This window comes from Dicentrarchus labrax, unplaced genomic scaffold, assembly GCF_905237075.1.
Source record: "Dicentrarchus labrax unplaced genomic scaffold, dlabrax2021, whole genome shotgun sequence".
In the NCBI taxonomy this organism is placed as follows: domain Eukaryota; kingdom Metazoa; phylum Chordata; class Actinopteri; family Moronidae; genus Dicentrarchus; species Dicentrarchus labrax.
In genome coordinates, this window is record NW_026136705.1 from 30112605 (window position 1) to 30132409 (window position 19805).

The window sequence follows — 19805 nt, forward strand, 5'->3', positions numbered from 1 at the left end:
CAAGAAGCAGGTGGAGTCGAGTGGTACGTCACCTTTGATTGGGGCCAAATATAGCACATCAAGCACACTAATTGTTAGTCATATTCCTATGTATTGTATAACCACGCACCATGTGAATCCGCCGGAGAACCGCGGCCTTAAATCATTCATTGATTTAACTGAACAGCTCAGGCAGAAATACGTTGGATAGGCAGTGCTCATGCATACAGCCCGCGGCTTTAAGTTTCCCACAGGGAGTGACTGGTGTTGCACTTCTCCGTGTGTTTTAGCTGCTCAATTGAAGGTTTTTTTCTGTACCTTTAAAATATTTAGTGAAATCTTTTTTGAAGGAATTTTTTTTTATCACAGTAAAGATTATGTTTATAGGATGGGTTCACATTTGTTCAAGCCTGTCTTTATATTGTTAAAACTATGTGTGTATTTAATAAGCTGTGGAATTATCTCTATGTTCATATAATGTTCATATCTGTGTATAAAAAGATGTACCAAATTATTTTCTATTTTAGATATATCTTGTATTTTTCACCTTTATTTTTATTGTGTATTCTCTTATCTATTGTGTTGTGTGTATCTTGAGCTGCTGTAACAAGGGAATTCCCCCTCTGTGGGATCAATAAAATGTATCTCACAACTAAAATCACATGTCCACTGAAATAGTTATTGATTGCTGTGATCGTTCCTCCTGTTCATACATGGCCCTGAAATGATCTCCTCCTCATGTGACTTCAGTGTAAGAGACGGGGACAACATCTCCAGTCCTCTGTTCAAACATGCATTCTGTAGTTTAGCAGGAGTTAATATGAGGCTGCAGGAGGCTGATTTAGTGAAATTAAGTGATATCCTCTTTGATTTTGGGGTCTGACACCAAATGTAAAAGAAACAAATCACAGATTATTGATATGGCAGCTGATATAGTGAATTTCTAAGCTGGAATGAAAATAAACTTTTTCTGTGTTGACAACAATGCAAAGGCACTCAGACGTTCTTAAACAAATAACTTTATTAAAGAAGATTTACGTTAAATATTCTTTAACATGTTAAATAATTGAACATTTACATTGCCAACCAGTTCTGGCTGACATTGCTGAGAGCTGCTTCTCTCTCTTTCTCTGTGCTGTTTGCCACAGTATTATAATGGATGAACTCTGACACCAATATATTCAATATATTACCACAAACATTTCATTCTGCATTATGTATCAGGAAAGAAATACTTTTATATTGGCTCCTATAAGATAACAAATACACAGATGCTGAGATGATAACGTTATGATACCAATATGTCTGTGATAGGACCTTCTATCTTCTAAACACATTTGCAGTAATTAAACTATTCTTAGTATTGTTTAAGACTTTAAAAAAAGGTAACAAATCCTTTAATATAATATAAGATATGATTAAGTCATATGTTTCTCAAGGACCTTTGACTATGTATACACACACACACACACACACACACACGTTTGCACACCTTGTTAGGACACTGACCTCATTCACTGTGGTCAGGCTAACCCAACCCCTGACCCGAACTTTAACCTAACCTCAGTTCACACTGTACCACTAACCACTAACCAAGACCTCAGAAATAACGTTCTGCATTAGAACCGGTCTTTGGTCCCCATGAGAATTACTGGTCCTGACAAGGTCAGTGCTTACACCAGAAAAGGTCCCCAATAGGTAACAAAAACATGTATATAAACACACACATCTTTATTTTCATGTATTTAAATTAGGTTGTAATTTAAGGGCTTTTTTGGGCATCTATATTTTTAATTCATATTATTAAATTCATGTTTCTCTTAGCCTCTCTTGTGTTCCTGGAACATCTGAACCCCGCTCCCCGCAGATAAAGACATATCTGATCTTATCCTTTGTTTTCTTGAATTTGTCGAAATGACAAAGATTCCGGTTTTCGGGGCTTTTATTCTGAAGGGCTGCCGCTGCCGGCGGAAGTGACGCACTCATGTCATGGCTGCGGGTCTGAATCTGAACCACTGAACCACTGAACCAAACTTTCGTTTCACTCTGCACACCTCGTGATTATGGCGACGTTTTTCGGCGAGGTGTTGTCCGTGTATTCCCGGGCGGTGGAGGAAGAGGACGAGGACCTCGAGGAAAACGAAGAAGATGAAGAAATCCGCAGAGAGCTGGAGAAGAAGAGGTAAAGTAACGTTAGGAGCATGGGATCAATAACGTTAGATATCCTGTGGACGTCATGGGATCAATAACGTTAGATATCCTCTGTGGACGTCAGCTGGGATGTGAGCAACATTTCTAAATCTTTTAACAAAATGCATCTGTTCACTAACATGACACATGAGATCTCAGTAACTCCTCCTCCTCCTCTTCCTCTTCCTCTTCCTCTTCCTCCTCCTCTTCCTCCTCCTCTTCCTCTTCCTCTTCCTCCTCCTCCTCTTCCTCTTCCTCCCTAATATAACCACCATATTAACATTTAATAACACACTGTTACACCAGCGTATGTAACTCCCTATAATGTAGTTGTAATTAAACTATAAAGACATTTTTCACAGTTTATTAATCTGAAATATTTGTCCACAGTTAAAGACTTCCACTGAGTTGACAGTTGTTGACAGTTGTTGACAGTTTATTAGTTTATTGGAACATTTAACTTTAATTCAACGGTGTTTATTCAACTCTTTGGTCATTTTGGAGGCTGTATGATTTTTGATGATGTAACATTTTCTTAAATCTGGAGAACTTTGTTGGTGAGGGGATTTGTGCAGTATTTCATTATAACGCTGCACATTGCACTCGGATGTAATATTGCGAACAGTTGAATCAACGCCTCTCTGAAAAAACTAAATGAATGTCAAACTAATCACCAAAGTATTGATCTCAGAGCCTGACAAACATTTGCACTACTCAGTAAACAGTCTTATAGACCAGTGGTTTTCAAACTGGGGTCCAGGGACCAAAAGGAGGACTAGAATACTTTAACTTTTATAAGTTGGAACAACAAGGTAATAAATAGTGTTGGCTGTTTTTATTGATTTATAATTTATTGTGATTCTAGTTGGATTATTGAAGAACTACGAAGACTTTAATATCTTTAAACTGAAGATAAAAATACTCAAAAGGGATTCCTTAAGTTTGTGGTCTAATGTGCATCTATCGTTCGGGGTTTCCTTCACATGAAAGTTTGGGAACCTCTGACACATAAAGATTGACCTTAAAACAGGAGTTTCTTCCTCACTTAAAGTCTTGACATTGTACTCTAGTGATGCATATGTCCAACGATTAATCGACTCGTTGTCAACTACTAAATGATTCGCCAACTAATTAGATAATTCGTCAATCGTTTTAAGTTCAGCTTCTCAAATATGAATGTTGACAGTGACAATGACAGTAAACTGAATCATTTTGGACAAAACAAAACATTTGAGGATTTCATTTTTCACCATTTTCTGACTTTTTATCGATTAAACTAATCGATTAACTGAGAGAGTATCAATTGAGCACGAAAACGATCACTAGTTGCAGTTATGATTAAATTACCACGCACCAATTACTACACCCGGGGACTACAGTCAAATAAATAAAGAGTAAAAAGTAAAATCTTTCCATCCTAAATGTAGTAAAGTAGCATAAAATGAAAACACGTTCAAGTTCAAATAACTATAAGTAATAACAATAAGTACGCAGCAGACGTACACCACCTGTTAGAGGAAGGTATTCTGGTTATTGGGGCCATATGATTGATTCATTTGATTAATTAGACAAATAAATACACTTTTATCTGCACAGTGTTCCTCCTCCTCCTCCTCCTCCTCCTCTAACCCACATCACTCTTCATCAGGGAGGTTCATCTGCAGTGGAGCCCTGAAGTCTCCGAGTCATTGAAGTCCGGAAACAAGTTGCAGTGTTCAGACTTGATCCTCGCCGTGGGACACAACGCTGCCAGTAAGTGGCCGCCAGCAGCTCCCCCTGTATGTTAAACCTGTGACTGCGGATCGGATGAAAGAGAAACCATCCCAGTGAGGAAATCTGAACACTCGGTGACGTTGTCTTCACAGGGTTTCTGTCAGTGTACGTTCTCACCTCCGCAAACTGGGACGCGGTGGGACACGCATCGGTGTGGAACGAGCGGAGCCGGGCCGTAACCGGGCACGCCGGCGAGGAGTCGGCGTGTGTTTTCTACAGACAGAAGTCAAACCCGACAGTGAGTAAAACAGCGGAGAGCAACACGTGTCTGCTACTCAATTACGATTCAGTTTAATGATTGAACTTCTGTTTCAGATTCCTCAGGTGCTGTTTGAGATGTTTACTGTTACCTAATGACACAAACAGGCGACACATTAGAGGAAATACCGGAATAAAGTGGAGAACTAATGAGGAATACAGCTGCTTAATGAGAGAAACGATTCTTTAAAGCTGTTTATATTACCGCATATCCAACACTTATTTCAGTCTCGTTTCTCCTCTATCTCACGTTGTAAACGCTCACATCACGTCGGGATTGATCTGAAACGGCAGCGTTTCAAGAGTAAAAACACGAAACCCCACTTCAGCTTCAAAACTTTGAAAGTAGGCCATGACACACAGGATTAAAGAGCTCTGGTAATCCACCGTCTCTTACATAACCTGTCAGAATACAGAGTTATAACAGGCCTGTGTGTGTGTGTGTGTGTGTGTGTGTGTGTGTGTGTGTGTGTGTGTGTGGTTATTTTCTATCAGCCTGGTGTCTTCTGCATGTGATTTAATCAAGATAAACATAGTGAATGACCGCGTGTGAAAGCACTGCGCTGCCGAGGAAGCTTCAGATTTATCACCCGTTTCTGTCCTGCCTCCTCCGGGCTGCAGAGATTTGATAAAGGGAAGCAGAAGACTTTCATACGTTGTGATTTACAGATGTTCTTCTTATCACAATCTTACTTTTTAATGCTGATTCATTTAAGAGTAGGTTTGTATCTCTCAGTAGTGTAAAAAGAAAAGTCCAGGAACAAAAGTGCGGCAAGTAAAATGGCCTCTATACTTCCAGCGAGGTCCTCCAGCATTTCCCTTGTATGGGAAGGTATGTAACACAAAATACTCAACGCAACAAAAACACCGAAAACGTGCTGGTGGAAATGCTAACCGAGCATCCTTCAAAATAAAAGTCTGTCTTTGATTCATAACACAGCGCTACAACATCACACTTAGTCTTTTAAAAGGTTTCTCACTCTTGATTTTTAGAGTGTGTGGTTATGATTGCAAGAAAATGAATCAGTCAGGCCAAACATTCGATGCTTCCAGGCTCTCAAATGTAAGAATTTACCTTCTTATATGATTGCAAATTGTATATTTATTGGATTTTTGACTGTTGGTTGGACAAAATAAGGCATCTGAAGACGTCACCTTGTCTCTAGGACACTGTAATGGATATTTTTCTTGTTTTTTTTTATGTTGCATCAAGAAAACTGATGAAAATAATCACTGGTTGCAGTCGTAGTAAGGTATACGTCCCGGCAGGACAAACGTTGGAGAGTGTTTGATGATGACATTGATGATGATTTTTCCTCCAAGTATTAAGTATTTGCCTGAGTCGACAGCGGAGTGACTTTTCTCCAGACGTAGCTCTGAGACATCCATCCTCGGCATAAGGCTCAATTTTCATCAAAGTACATCAGAACACTTCCGTTTAAAGGACACTCCCACACAGACTGGAAAATTAAATTTAAAGCTTCTGGGAAACTGATGGTTGTGCCGCTCTGTGTGATGGTTTTTCCTTTAATTTGTCATCCATCAGTATTATGTCTTCTCTGTCTCGTCTCATGTGTTTCAGACAAATCTAAATATGTCTTTAATCCACTGAATGTGTCACAAAATGTCTCTGCCTTTCCCCGAAGGTTTTGATCTGTCAGGTGACTTGCTACGTCGCAGAAGACCAGCTCTTCCAGTGGACAGAAAAGGTACGTTTTATACAGCAAAACCAGTTGGACGCACTGTGATTTAATGATGATGTTGTGTAGAGAAACTTGGAGCAGCTGCCCCTCTTCAGCCTGCAGACAGATTTAAAACCATTTACAGGTTTGTAAGCACACTTATTCAGATATCTCAGCATTAGTGGTATTAAACTGCTGTTATATACTGTAGTATACATATTTTTACATGTCGTATTTTCTATATATTGTTATATACTGTAGTATAATCTACACATCTTTACACATTTATTCTTTTTTTTAATTTACTTTATATATTGGAAAATATTGCACATATTTTAACGTACTTCCTCTTATATCTGTTTTCTTATAATTCTCTTTGTTTAACAACTTTAATGTAACCAATTAGATTGGGCATTAATAAAGTATTTCTGATTCTGATTCATGAAGTACAGCAATGTAACAACAGGAGGAGTTTAATGAGACATATCGGCTCATAAAAGGAGCACAGAATTATAACATACATAAATGATTGTTAGTGTCTCCTGTTCCACCAACAGGACAGTGAGTTCACACAGGATTAGAAATCCATTTCTCGGGGTGATAATCGTGGTAAAAGCTGACGTTGTGTTCCTCTGTGTCCTGTAGGTGTTCGACTGTCTGCAGCACAGAGGGCTGAATGTGACCGTGCTGTCAGACAGCTCTGTGGCCGAGTACAAGACGGCAGACTATCTGTGCTGCAGCTCCGCCCCCTTCCTGCGCTCCCTCCACACCGGAGCGTTCAGTGGTCAGTCCGTCTGCCCGTCACTGGAGCAACCCAACATGGTTACTGGACTCCCAGCTGCAGGTACTACATTCACACACTTTCTCAGTGGCCTCGAAGTCCCATTACCTCGGTCCACTGGGCAGGTTTTTCCTCTCGTACTCTCACACATTTGCAAAACACACACACACAAAAAGCTTCAAAGCTGCACAGCTCGACTCTCATTCTCCTTTCCTTCGTCTGTCACGCGGCTCGGCATGTTTCCTAGAGTAAATCCTCTTGAGATTAGGAGAAGGGCAGCTTTCTTCTTGCAGATGAGACGGGAAAAGTTCACGTTAAACCCAACAAAAGGGAAAGAAAATCAATTGTCCGCCTCTCTCTCAGCTCTCTGTGTGCTCCAACCTTTCCTTTAAGCTTATTTAAAGTTAAAATAATGCAGCTGTTTGTTCTTTAAGTCTTTATTTTTTTCACAAACAGGGAAAAGTCAACATATAATGTTTATTAAGCTATTTATCTCACATTTAATTAGCAGTTAGATTAGCACCAGACTTTCTAAATACTATTAAATTCACTCATAACATTAGTGGTTGGGTCGCTTAATCCGGTTTGGTTTTATACAACCCGACTGAGTCTTCACAATAAGCTGCTAGTAACTAGTTTATGAAATACATTGATAGAAAGCTGATCAGTTTCCCTTTTCAATATAACTAATATCACCCTGTCCCAGACAACCGTCACCACCAGACTAGTTTTACCTTGCAGATAATCATAAAATTATAAACAGAGAGAAAGTAAACTTCACCAAAACCGTGTTTGTTAGTCTTTCCAACAATCACCAACTCTGGTTTGGTTGAAATAAACTCTTTTATTTACTAAATTAGATGAGAAAATAACCACAAAACGGGCCGTTATGGCCTCAACGTAATCCTTGCACCCATCAAAGTGCGTCCACACAACAGTAGTTGTTGTTTGTTCCACTAACAGTAGTTGTTGTTTGTTCCACTAACAGTAGTTGTTGTTTTTTCCACTAACAGTAGTTGTTGTTTGTTCCACTAACAGTAGTTGTTGTTTGTTCCACTGACAGTAGTTGTTGTTTGTTCCACTAACAGTTGTTGTTGTTTGTTCCACTAACAGTAGTTGTTGTTTGTTCCACTAACAGTAGTTGTTGTTGTTTGTTCCACTAACAGTAGTTGTTGTTGTTTGTTCCACTAACAGTAGTTGTTGTTTGTTCCACTAACAGTTGTTGTTGTTGTTTGTTCCACTAACAGTAGTTGTTGTTTGTTCCACTAACAGTAGTTGTTGTTGTTTGTTCCACTAACAGTTGTTGTTGTTTGTTCCACTAACCACTAACAGTAGTTGTTGTTTGTTCCACTAACAGTAGTTGTTGTTGTTTGTTCCACTGACAGTAGTTGTTGTTTGTTCCACTGACAGACTCAGGTTGTTATTGTCAGTGTCTGACAGCATTATGGAAAGGATCCCTACAGAGATAGACCTTTAGTTTAACCACAAACAGCTGTAATATCAGTATCACTCTCCACCAGACTCCAGAGACAAAAACACTCATTTTACTTTCAGATCATTGTAACTTCATTAAAGTGGACAGAAACAGAATAAAACTGATTAAAAGCTGTCTCTGTTAGTGTTTCCAACAATCACCAACTCTGGTTTGGTGGAAATAAATCCTTAATTCACCGATGTAGATGATAAAAACAGCAGTTTCAGTCGGAGCAGACCGGCTATGGAAACAACCCACAGAGAGGCTGCGATACAACACAGGCAGAGGGAGAGAGACACCATGTGACTGTATATAGAGAATAGCTGTTTGCTGATATATTAATGTTCTAAATCTCATATATAGAACCATTAAAATTACAGTATGATGCATTTTAAAAGTGTTAACTACAAAACAAACAACAGAAACACAGTACAACGGTTGATAATAACCATGTTAAGAGCTGAGATTGTTGATAGTGAGGAAAACATGAAGCTGTGGAGTTTGAGGACAGACTGAGTTTTTCACAGTTAGCATTACACTGCAGATAAATCCAGCTTTAGCCGGGTTTGATTCTCTACTTCTGCTGTTAAAGTGTCCTTGAGCGAGACACCGAACCACCAGATTGCTCCTGATAGTGTGTGTGTGTGTGCGCGGGAACAAAACATCAACCTGTAAGTCGCTTTGTACGACAGCGTCTGCCAGCTGAATGAAATGTAGTGCCATTAGGCTCCTCTCCACTCGCTGGCCACACGTAGTCCTGCATCCTGATGTGGTCGTTTCTTGGTGCCGGTGCACTTAAAGACATTGAAAGTCCAAACAAACAGATGCATCATCAGGATAAAAGAGGCTGTGAACGCCGCCGACCCACCGCTCTGTTCTCTTATAACCTCGCCTTCTTCTTTCTTCTGTCATCAGTGCTGAACCACTGCGAGGTCCACCGGGTCGCCGCCGCTGTTTACCAGTGTTACAGTGACGTCATCGGCCCTGACTCTGTCACCATGGAGACCTACAAGCCTGCACTTACCAAGCTTGGCAAGTCCATACAGGTGAGCTGCTTTTTCTTTTTATATATCGGGGGGGGGGCTTTGGAAAGGTCAGAGCGGTCAGAGAGAGGAATAAAGTTTGTCAGATATCTAAAGTAAACCGTGGATGCTTCTCGCCGCCGCCACTCGATGATGTCACTGCAGGGTTTGACAGGTAACGGGAATAAAGACGTGAAGTTGGTTTATTTCAGGTTTATTTCAACAATATCCTCAATGTTACTAACCACAGAAACACTGGACTCTCCCACATAATGTGACAATCTTATAGACATCGTGGAGAAATCAGTCTCTAAATATCTCCTTTCCACTGTTTCCATGGCGAAGAAGACAGCTGGAGTTGCAATTAAGAGCTCATAGTAAAAAAATATGGCAAAATCCTTAATTAAATTACATCAGGCTGCTGTTTGTGTTCTTAAAGCTCTGATTGGATGTTTCTGTCCGACCTCAGCGGCTGAAAAATGAAACAAACACTGAAGTAACAAAAACCTACAGTCCCTCTAACGGCCACTAGAGGCCGGCTCCAGCAGTGAGTCAGTCTCCATAAGCCCCCATATTAAAATATCCAACTCTACAGCAGAAATAAACACGTTTGCAGTCCGGTACAAACAACAGTTTTGGGCTCTAGAGCTAATTTCCCCGTTGATGACGACTGTACGGAGGGAGGATCTTTATATAACTCACTCTTTTAAATGATATTAAGGCTTAAAGTTGTGCATAATTAAGGGCGTGAACCAGGCTTCATTCAGCCTCACATCCACCTCTTCGCCCAGTTTTGGATTAGTCTGGAGCCGGTGGAGTCAGGACCGCGTGGTGACTACGGCCTACGTTAAACTTCTCCCTCGAAGTGTTCATGCACACTGAGTCTTTACGAAGGAACCAGATATTTTCTAAGTTGTTAATCCTTTGAACTGATGACTCAGGGGAAGAGGAGGAGGAGGAGGAAGATTTCAAACACTCACTCTTGCTCTTATCTGCAGACTCCACAAATAGTATTAGAAGATCAATCATGAAACAGCTGTTTGCCTGTCTGCCTGCGCACTGCAGTCACTTCATCTCATGTATCAATCAGTGTCGATGAGGAGGCTGCGTTTTTCTTGTTAACCATTAAAAAAAGGCATCTGAAGTGTTTTTTAATCTCCTTTTTCTTTTTCTCTTTCTCAGTTGGACCCGTCTCCGAGCACAGACGTCCTCCGCAAGTTCGTCCAATCCACCAACATACAGAGTAATCTTTATATCTGAAAATGGCCACGTTGCACGCTGTACAGTGCAGTTTAACTCTGTTTTCCTGTGTAAAAATACTGTCATTTTTTCAATAAAGAAGTTAAGTAAAGAACACCCTTTTTGTTTGAATGTAATCAGTCGAATTGTTTGTAGTGTTGTCTGTCAATAATAATTATAATTAGCAGGTTTCTGTTTTTCTCTTCAGGATTATTTGTGTCAGCTTTAAAGATCCCTCTGACTTTTTATTAAGCTCCAGGAGCCGTGTGGGAAATCTTTAACGCTTTATGACCAAATACCTGCAAAACTACTGACATCCCCTCAGCTCTTAATCTTCTATTCAAAAAATCTAAATAAGGAAGAAATGAAGTTTTCCTCCGACTGCACGTTAAAGCTTTATAGAAAGACTGTGACGATGATTCAGGAGGCCATTCAGCACAAGAATAGAAAGCATTGTTCCAGTCAGCTGGGCACACGGTGGAGGTATTGAAGGTATTGGAGGAAAACGGTGAATCCAGAGTAGGACAGTGAAGCTGAAACAATGCAATGTGACTTTGAAGAGTTTCGCAGAAACGGGTCAGAGCCTGAGAGAATACAGCAGTTCGTCTCACCCCCATTCAGCATTGCCACTGTGTGAGGTTGACCCAACTGCTCAGGCACATATCTAAAGAAGTGTGGGCTCATTAAACTGTCTGCTGCTTATTATATTATGGTGTGATTGTGGGATCTAAAACTCAAAGGGACCTCCCCATGATGTCAAAAATAATATATAAGATTTTTTTTAATTCAATTATTATATCTTTTAGTTGTTTCATATCAATTTAAACTATACAATTACAATAAAAACAATTCTATTATTAAAAAAGTGATTTAGTGTGGTGCAAAATAATAGTAAGTGTCCACAAATGCAGAAGAGAGCATATTTCTGGGCTTTATTTGTTAATAAATAATTTAAATAAATTAAATAATCTAAAAATGTATAAATTCAATATATATATATATGCATTTATTTTATTGAGAATAATGTTAATGGGATTATTTTAGGCTTTCTTGTAGCGCTGTTCACAATACCTCCTCCTGTCCACATGGGGGCGCTGCTGCGGCAGTGAGCCGTTTGTCAAACGGAAGAAACTAAAGCGAGCGAAACTCAAACCAACCTGTTGTTTACTGTAAACGTTACCGGGGCTTTATTTACCTTTCCTTTCCTCTCGGCCTTCAATCAGCGAGCGAATAATAAACAATAATATATTGTTAATAATACAGATACAATAATACAGTCGGTTACATTAACGTTTAACGACCGGAAACCGGGAAGAACACAGTTAGCCGATGCTAACGTTACCAATGAGTGCTACCCGGCGGAAGACAGCGGCCGGCGGCGACCCGGCCCCCCCCAGAGCCGGCGGGGACCCGGCCCCCCCCAGAGCCGGCGGGGACCCGGCCCCCCCCAGAGCCGGCCGCTGAGCCCCGGCCCCCCAGAGCCGGCGGTAACCCGGCCCCCCAGAGCCGGCGGGGAGCACCCGGCCCCCCCCAGAGCCAGCAAGGTGCTGGCCGAGAGGAACCAGGCCGTGGTGTCGGTGGGGGTCTGGGTGGAGGACGGACAAGACTTCCTGGAGCACCCCGCTGTGAGTTGTTGACAAACAGACTGACGTTAGGAAGTGATGTTGTTTTGTTGACTTTGGCTTTTCTAACACCTTTCTGCACCGGAGACCTTTTATATCCAACTTTATTTTATTTGGACCCACAACACAAACAACACAAACAATACACAAACATAACAAACAGTACACAAACAGTACACAAACATAACAAACAAATCAAACACACAGTACACAAACAGTACACAAACAAATCACAACACAGTACACAAACATGACAAACAGTACACAAACATAACAAAAAATAAAAAAGTAACAAACACAACACAAACAAATCCAAACAGTACACAAACAGTACACAAACATAACAAACAAATCACAAACAAATCACAAACAGTACACAAACAAATCACAAACAGTACACAAACAGTACACAAACATAACAAACAGTACACAAACAGTACACAAACATAACAAACAGTACACAAACAGTACACAAACAAATCACAAACAGTACACAAACAAATCACAAACAGTACACAAACATAACAAACAGTACACAAACATAACAAACAAATCACAAACAAATCACAAACAGAACACAAACAAATCACAAACATAACACAAACAAATCACAAACAGTACACAAACATAACAAACATAAACGTAAATATTAAAGTAAAAGTGCTCCAGGCTCTAAAACACAGTATTATAATAAACAACCAGTAAAATAAATGAGGTATAAATGCAGATTAAAACAAGAAAACATAATCAGTGTAAAGATTGCAATCTTTATATAACGTGATATAAATATATATATTCTATATATTTCAATTAAAACTCTGTTATTAAGTATTAAGGTTGTAATCCTTCTCTTTGGCACACAGTTATTAACAATGTTTTAGACACACTGATATCATCTGATGAGGATTTATTGACCAAAAGTAATTTATTTAAAATAAATGATAAACAATCAGTCTTGATACAAACTCCTTACAATTGTTATTTATAAGATTTGTGACCAAGAGACATTTCTCAGTGGTGGACGAACTCATGGTGACCGACACTTTCTTTACAGCGGTTTCTCTTTACGTATGGAGCAACATTTACACTGATATCGATAAACTGTATGTGCAACACATCAGTAACTGTTATTAACTGAATTATTCTTAAAGATTCCCTCCAGATATGTATTAAGACATCGATATATAAATCACCTTCTACCTTACTAATAGTTCCAATTGCACACACATCATTCTGCACAGTGAAGCTCAAACATCTCCCTGTAGGAGCAACAAGAAAACATTCCTGACTGGATTCACCTGAGTTTTCCTGAACAGTGTTCCCATGTCTTGGTTTTAGGATCTGGCTTTGCTAACTGAGGAGATCCAGGCGGAGAGGAGGAGGGAGAATGAGGAGAGCCTCGTACGGTTTCAGGATGAAGTACGCCATCGTGTGGCACAGCGAGCTCAAGTCAGCAAGAAGAGACAGCAGGTACAGACGACGTTGTTCTGACTCAAAGTGACGTTTTATTAATCAGGTGATAGTGTCGAGTGTTTAAATGTGGATTAACTGTCAGTTTACTTTTCAAATATTTAGTCTTTAAAATGTCAGAAAATATTAAGAATTCTCCTCATTAGTTCACATTTCTTTAAATTGCTTTATTTAGGTCAAAAACATGAAGATATTCAGTTTACAACAATGTAAAACAAAGAAAACGAGCGAATCCTCACTTTAAACATGAAGATTGAGGATTATTCTGCTGACTAATCACAGAATCCACAGTTTGTTTTGGGACTGCATGAAGCCCCGGTTCACCTCCTCCTTGTGTGTTTATGTCCAGGTGAGACCCGACAGGAGATTCCCACACCGGCAGCAGTCTCAGGTCTGGACCCAGCAGGAGGAGCTGATGTCTGCAGGAGGCGCTGCACAGCAGAGGGCGACGGAGAGCAGCTTTCAGGAGGTGCACCGTCCATACTTTTCTTTCTTTCACTGATTTTATGTGTAATTGCTTCTGCCGCCCCGACTGATTCACTTTGGAGAATTGTTAAATACTAAATGGCCAAAAGTATATAGACACTTGTGTACCTTTGGTCTTTGGGTTAGGGTGTTTGCTTCTAATGAAAGTTTTACCTTCTGTGGCAACAGTTTGTACGTAACAATACCAAAGCCAGGTACAGTAAGAAGTTATTTTCCTGCACAGAGCTCTGACAACAACCCCATCAAACACCTTTGGCGGGAACTGGAACGCAGACCGAACCAGGCCTTTTCTCCCTACATCAGTCTCTCACCAATCTGTGGTTCCAAAGTACTGTAGAAAGAGTGGAAAGTAGAGGAGTTATAGCAGCAGATAAAGGTTTTACAGAGATCCTTATAAAATGTTTTATTATTTTATACCCAGGGACCCAGACAGACGTCTATCTGTTGTGATGTACAGTCGGCTCTCTGCACTGTGTTGTTTCCATGTGTGCGTAATAGAATAATGTGACAGTGATTAATCTGGAGCATTATTTATTTCCATGCTTTTCCAGTCCAGCGGAGGCATGAGGCAGGTGAGGCTCAGACTGGCCGCCTGTCGGATGATCCCGCATGGGGAAATGACGTCAGACCTTCCCGGAGGCGAATGGAACGTCTCTCCATCCAGACATGTGAGCGCTTGTGTCTCACACCTGTTCCTCTTTTTTTAAAACTCATAGTTCCTTTAAATGAGTTTGTTCTCTCAACACATTTTTCCTCTGCATCCGACAGAAAAGTAGATCTCACGTGCTGAGAGCGGAGCAGGAAGAGGAGGAGGAGGAGGAGGAAGAGGAACAGGGAGATGATCATCTATTCACCAGTCATCACGATTGTCCCCTCGTTCAGCAGAAGGTTAATGAACAGGTTTACTCATAACAGCCAGTACTGGTGCAGGTAGAGTCAGTGTCACTGCAGTTGTCCTCTTTGTTAAGTAGAAATAAGAATAAATTATTTGGATGTGAGAATAAAATGTGGTCCGAACAGCTGCAAACAACATCCATATAGGTTCAGTTATTTTGAGTTAAACTGGAACACACACACTTTTTCTTCAATATCAAAAGTAATCCAGCGATGTCTTTATGTCTTTATATTTATGGATAAAGTGCAAACAGAAACTGCTGCAGAGTGACTGGAGCAGGTTTGAAAAAAATACTGAGGTGTAGATATTTTTAGGGTTCATATTTAGATGTTTGATGAGGTTTTTCCATAACAACTTTAATCCGTATGATGTTCAGATCAGGATAAAGCTTGAAAGATTTTTAAAAATCAAACAAAATGAAAGAAATCGGAGTGGGTGAGTCCTTTCAGTCTGACGTACAACTACCTTATTGAATCTCCAGGTAGTTCTAACACCTGTCACTTATTCTTGTGGCTGTCAGTGTTCATTAATCGATCTTTTACTACGAGCTGACAGAAGGAGAAAACCGTTCAGTTTTATCTCCACTTCCTGTGTTACTTTATACAGTTTCTAAGGTTCATTATTAAAAGGTCGGTCAGCTCAGTTTATGTGAATTATTAAGGTTAAAAGACCCTCTGCTCCACACTGTCAAACCAAACTCCATTCTAAAAGCAGGTGTTTTATTTAGGTAATTTTTTATAGTTAAAACTTTCTTTACATCATCACTGAGACCGTTACCTTGCTTTGATCCGCGGTTATAATCGGTACACATGTGATTCACTCAGTAACATCATTAACTAACCTCTGATGAAGTGTTTGACACGGACGGATGCATACTGACTGACCCACACTTTCACATCCTCTGCAGATTAACCGAAGCTACAAATCTCTTCTTTTCCTTGTAAAATGGCAGGCAGCAGCTTTTAGGAATGGAGCCACGGGGTCGAGGTAGTTCTTGCATTTAAATGGTACTAAAGCCTGGTAGAGGAATGTGTTGAATGTTTACTACGGGTTATTATTATTATTATCATTATAGAGTTATTAAGAGTATCTGTGTCCCAGTTCGTGGGCAGGATCCTCCAAAGGGAAGCAACCAGTGAGTACAGGTCCTTCAGACTTCAGAGTGAGACTTCAGGAAGCTCTCGTCGACTCATAAACCCAAATAGTTTGAACTTTATGACCCTAAAAGGCTGACAGAGTGCAATTACAAGTTCCATCATACCCTGGAGGTTACAGTGCGAGTTGTTTTACTTCACATCTGATGACGTCATGGAATCGTACAAAGTTAATGATAAATAACTTCCACTTCCCCTCTGATTCAGTCTGTGCCCGGGCTGCTAACAGGGAACAACAGTGCCCGTCTCTGACCTGACCTGACCTCGATGCTGCCTTTATCTGAATGTCTGAGGCAATCTCCGATCAATGCATTCTGCAGCTTTGATGTCGAGTTAGCTGTGTCATAATAAAAACGTATACAACCAAGTTCTCTTGTGTTTTTATGTCCTGATCAGTTAGCTGTTAGCAGTTGGCAGATTAACCCCTCACATGGCTTTAATCTGACTGTTCTCACTGTGTGTGTTTCAGCTGAGCGGATGGTCTGATCCTGCACTGTCGGATCCTGGTTTCCAGTCCAGCCTCAGAGGCCAGCGGGTCCTGTGGCCTCTGACTGACCAGGAAGAGCTCAAAAGACAAGTAGGCATCCGCTCAAACCTTTATTTGCTGTATTAGTTTGAACCCGTCAGAGCAGATGTTACAGATGTAGAGCCTCTCTCTCTCTCTCTGCAGCGTCAGTCTCAGTTCCTGATGCACCGCCGACTCTACATGAACATTGAGAGAGAGCAAGTGAAGGAGAACAAGCAGCACAGGAAGCACCTGAAGAGGACGGCAAGGTGACCGCACTGTTCACCCCGACACTTCCTCTTACTGCCTGCGAGTTGATCTACGCCCAAAGTCTGTCCTCAGAGTGATGAAAGATCATTTAGAATGTATTCACAGCAGAAACAATATTAAAACATTAACAGGTTTCATTATTTTGACCAAAATACGGCTCGATATCTGTCTATAGCATACACACTAACTCAGATCTATATAATGTGTCCACTGAAGGATCAAAGCAGAGAAAGAACAGATCCGTGTGGAGGAGGAGAGAAAGCTGGAGAGGGTTCGGCAGCTCGCGGAGGCCCGGCAGAAACTGGAGGAGAGAGAGCTGCTGATTCTGGAGCGACTGAAGCTGGAGGAGGAGGAGAGAGCCGAGGAGCTGCAGAGGAGGAAGAGGGAGGAGAAAGGGAAAGTGGCTGCACGGTAATTAAAAAAACTGCCTCAAGTGATGTCACACTGATTAGTATTAATATACCACTAATATTAGTAATTTATCTTCCATCTTACATCTTTTACAGCTCTTCATGCTTTCACACCCAACCTGCTCGGTTCTGTTGATCTGATGTGAAAGCTGTTTATTAAAGTCTGAAGTGGACCACACAAGTTTTTATAATAAGGATAATAATAATAATAATAAACCTTATTTCTCCTGACCTATATAATACAGATTATCTGGTGACCATGGTAACACGTGTTGTGTGTGTGTGTGTGTGCAGCAGTTGTGTTGAGCTTGTGTCAAACTCCTGAATAAAAAGCAGAGCTGAAACTAACAAGTTATCGTTAATTAGTGAACCCAAAGATATTCAGTGTACTGTCACAGAGTGAAGAATCCAGAACTGATTCACATTACAGACGTTTTTCCTTAAAGAAAATGACTCAAAATGATTAATTATTACTAAATACTTGGTGATTAATTTGCTGATTCATTGATTAATTGTTGCAGCTCAGGTGAAAAGTGACACGTCCACACAGTAACTTTAATATTACAGCAGAAACTGACTCCCTGTTGTTTCCATCAGTTTGTCTTTACGTATATTTAAATGTCACATTGAACTTTATTATTTATTTAATACATTTAAATTTATTTAATTATTTATCTGTGAGTTGTTGAGACTCCACAGAATATAAACACATATAGTTAACTGAAGTGCAACCTGGGAGTCTGTCAGTTATCTGTCAGTTATCTGTCCGTCTGTATAACTCCACATTAGTGTCGTCATGAAGCTGATGAAGCGGCTCGTTGTCTGCAGGTTCATCGAGGCTCTGAGGGCTCAGATGAAGGAGCGACTGTCTCAGGAGAAGCTGGATCTCCCTCCTCTCTGCTGCTGCGCCTCCTCTTTCTGGGACTCCCACCCCGACACCTGCGCCAACAACTGCGTCTTCCACAACAATCCCAAAGGTGAGAAACTGAACAGGTGTAAATGTAACCTGTTCCCCATCTGTTCTTTGTATTGGAAGTTTTGGGACATTTTATGTTTAAATATGCAAATGAGGCTTTATCTAATTATAAATGTGTTATTCTTCACACATTTCCAGAACAAAAACTTTGGATAAGGCCACTGAAAAGTTCTTATTTGATTTTGACGACATATTAGATTAAAATGTTTGTATTTATGATATCTCGCTCCATAAATCAGACTAAAAAATACATGTTTTTAAGGAATAAAATGTGATATAAATCAGGCAGTGAATGCTATATGAACAAACACTTCTTTAAAAACCTTCAGAATATAAACAGGAATAAAAGTGGAAGGTTTGGTTTGTGTCAGAGCTGCTGAAGTGGAGATTTCTGGCTCAGAGTGCGAGAATAAACTCATTTTGAGTATTGTAATATTCACTACAGGTGAATGGGGTAAAGATTTTAAACTTACAGATATCACCACGAAACTTCCCCAGCTGATAACTCACATTAAGACAATTATTTTTTGTATTACAAGTTTTCGAAAATGTTCTGTTTAAATATGCAAATGAGGGATTATCGAATGCTAACTTTAGGAGAAACACACATGCAAACAGACAAAATGAAGTAAAATAAACAACTAAATGTGTAATTTGGATGTTTTTCTTTCTACTAGTCTGACAGAAGACGTGTTTATAGAAGCAGAATCTCAAACTGTCTTTATATGTTATACACGCTGCTGACTGTCATCTCTCTCCTCCACAGCGTACGCCAAGGCGTTACATTCAACCATGTTGAGTTTGGATTTACATTAAAACAAGTTGATGAACTGCAGTCGTTGATAAAGAACAGGCTCCGTGCTGCCTGATTAAAGGAGCAGTCCGTGGAGAAGAGAGAGAGAAGAGAGAGAGAGAGAGATCCAGGATGTGTTGCAGCCGGATGGCGAGGACATTCGTGTTTACCAGACGATGAATCCAGATGACTTTGAGTTGCAGATGTGTGAAGGTTATCAGTCGTTCTGCCTTCAGCTGCAGGGATTTAATGAACTGAAGGAGAAGCTTTTCATAGAGAATAAATCAGAATATATAGAATATATAGAATTTATATTAATGTATAAACATACATATGTGTTCCTGCTGATTTAAATTAATGTAATGGTTAGAGAGAGATGTTCATTAAAGGTTTATTTGCATTTTTTTTGTTGATTTCTGACCTTTAAAATATATTTAAAATCCTCACAGGAATTAACTTTTTGTTTATTTATTGATAATTAAGAAATGTGTGTGTTAGCAGACCGTCTTTATGTAGTTAGTGAAACATCAGGGAGATCAGTACGTGTGTGTAAACTTTACTATGTGCTTTGTTTGTTTGTTTGTCTCACATTAATGTTCTTCAGGACTGTTTGAAAAAATACGTAATAAACCTTAGTTTGTCATCTTTTTTAATGAATTGCTGCTTACAATATATTCTTAATAGGAACGAGTCTGAAATTATTCTGTGTCCATATTATATTATCATGAATTATATTTAATTTTATAAGTTAATCTGTCATACATCAATATCTTCCTCCATTAAACACTTTATATTAAAGGTATTCACCTTTAACTAGTTGTCTATT

The 19805-nt window shown here is 39.9% G+C and overlaps 2 protein-coding genes across 2 annotated transcripts; both read left to right on the forward strand.

The window, feature by feature from the left end:
• Nucleotides 1-1940: 1940 nt before the first annotated feature.
• Nucleotides 1941-10502, forward strand: psmg1 (proteasome (prosome, macropain) assembly chaperone 1). Its single transcript, XM_051401919.1, has 7 exons — nt 1941-2161; nt 3818-3921; nt 4035-4180; nt 5847-5909; nt 6528-6726; nt 9053-9183; nt 10342-10502. Exons 1-7 carry the CDS (start codon nt 2043-2045, stop codon nt 10417-10419), a joined length of 840 nt encoding a protein of 279 aa, XP_051257879.1. The 5' UTR covers nt 1941-2042; the 3' UTR covers nt 10420-10502.
• A 311-nt stretch (nt 10503-10813) lies between these two features.
• ccdc15 (coiled-coil domain containing 15) lies at nt 10814-19636 on the forward strand. The gene is made up of 11 exons (XM_051402210.1): nt 10814-10881; nt 11714-12023; nt 13359-13490; nt 13840-13959; nt 14528-14644; nt 14745-14864; nt 16495-16602; nt 16696-16799; nt 17017-17211; nt 18039-18187; nt 18953-19636. The coding sequence occupies exons 1-11, from the start codon at nt 10814-10816 to the stop codon at nt 19000-19002; spliced, it is 1473 nt and encodes a 490-aa protein (XP_051258170.1). The 3' UTR covers nt 19003-19636.
• The last annotated feature ends 169 nt before the right edge of the window (nt 19637-19805 follow it).

Coding starts and splice junctions, on each gene's coding strand:
- psmg1 (XM_051401919.1), top strand. CDS start 2,043: ATGGCGACGTTTTTCGGCGAGGTGTTGTCCGTGTATTCCCGGGCGGTG. Junction 4,181..5,846: donor GACAGAAGTCAAACCCGACA/GTGAGTAAAACA, acceptor CTTTCCCCGAAG/GTTTTGATCTGTCAGGTGAC. Junction 9,184..10,341: donor AGCTTGGCAAGTCCATACAG/GTGAGCTGCTTT, acceptor TCTCTTTCTCAG/TTGGACCCGTCTCCGAGCAC.
- ccdc15 (XM_051402210.1), top strand. CDS start 10,814: ATGATTCAGGAGGCCATTCAGCACAAGAATAGAAAGCATTGTTCCAGT. Junction 12,024..13,358: donor ACTTCCTGGAGCACCCCGCT/GTGAGTTGTTGA, acceptor TCTTGGTTTTAG/GATCTGGCTTTGCTAACTGA. Junction 17,212..18,038: donor AAAGGGAAAGTGGCTGCACG/GTAATTAAAAAA, acceptor CGTTGTCTGCAG/GTTCATCGAGGCTCTGAGGG.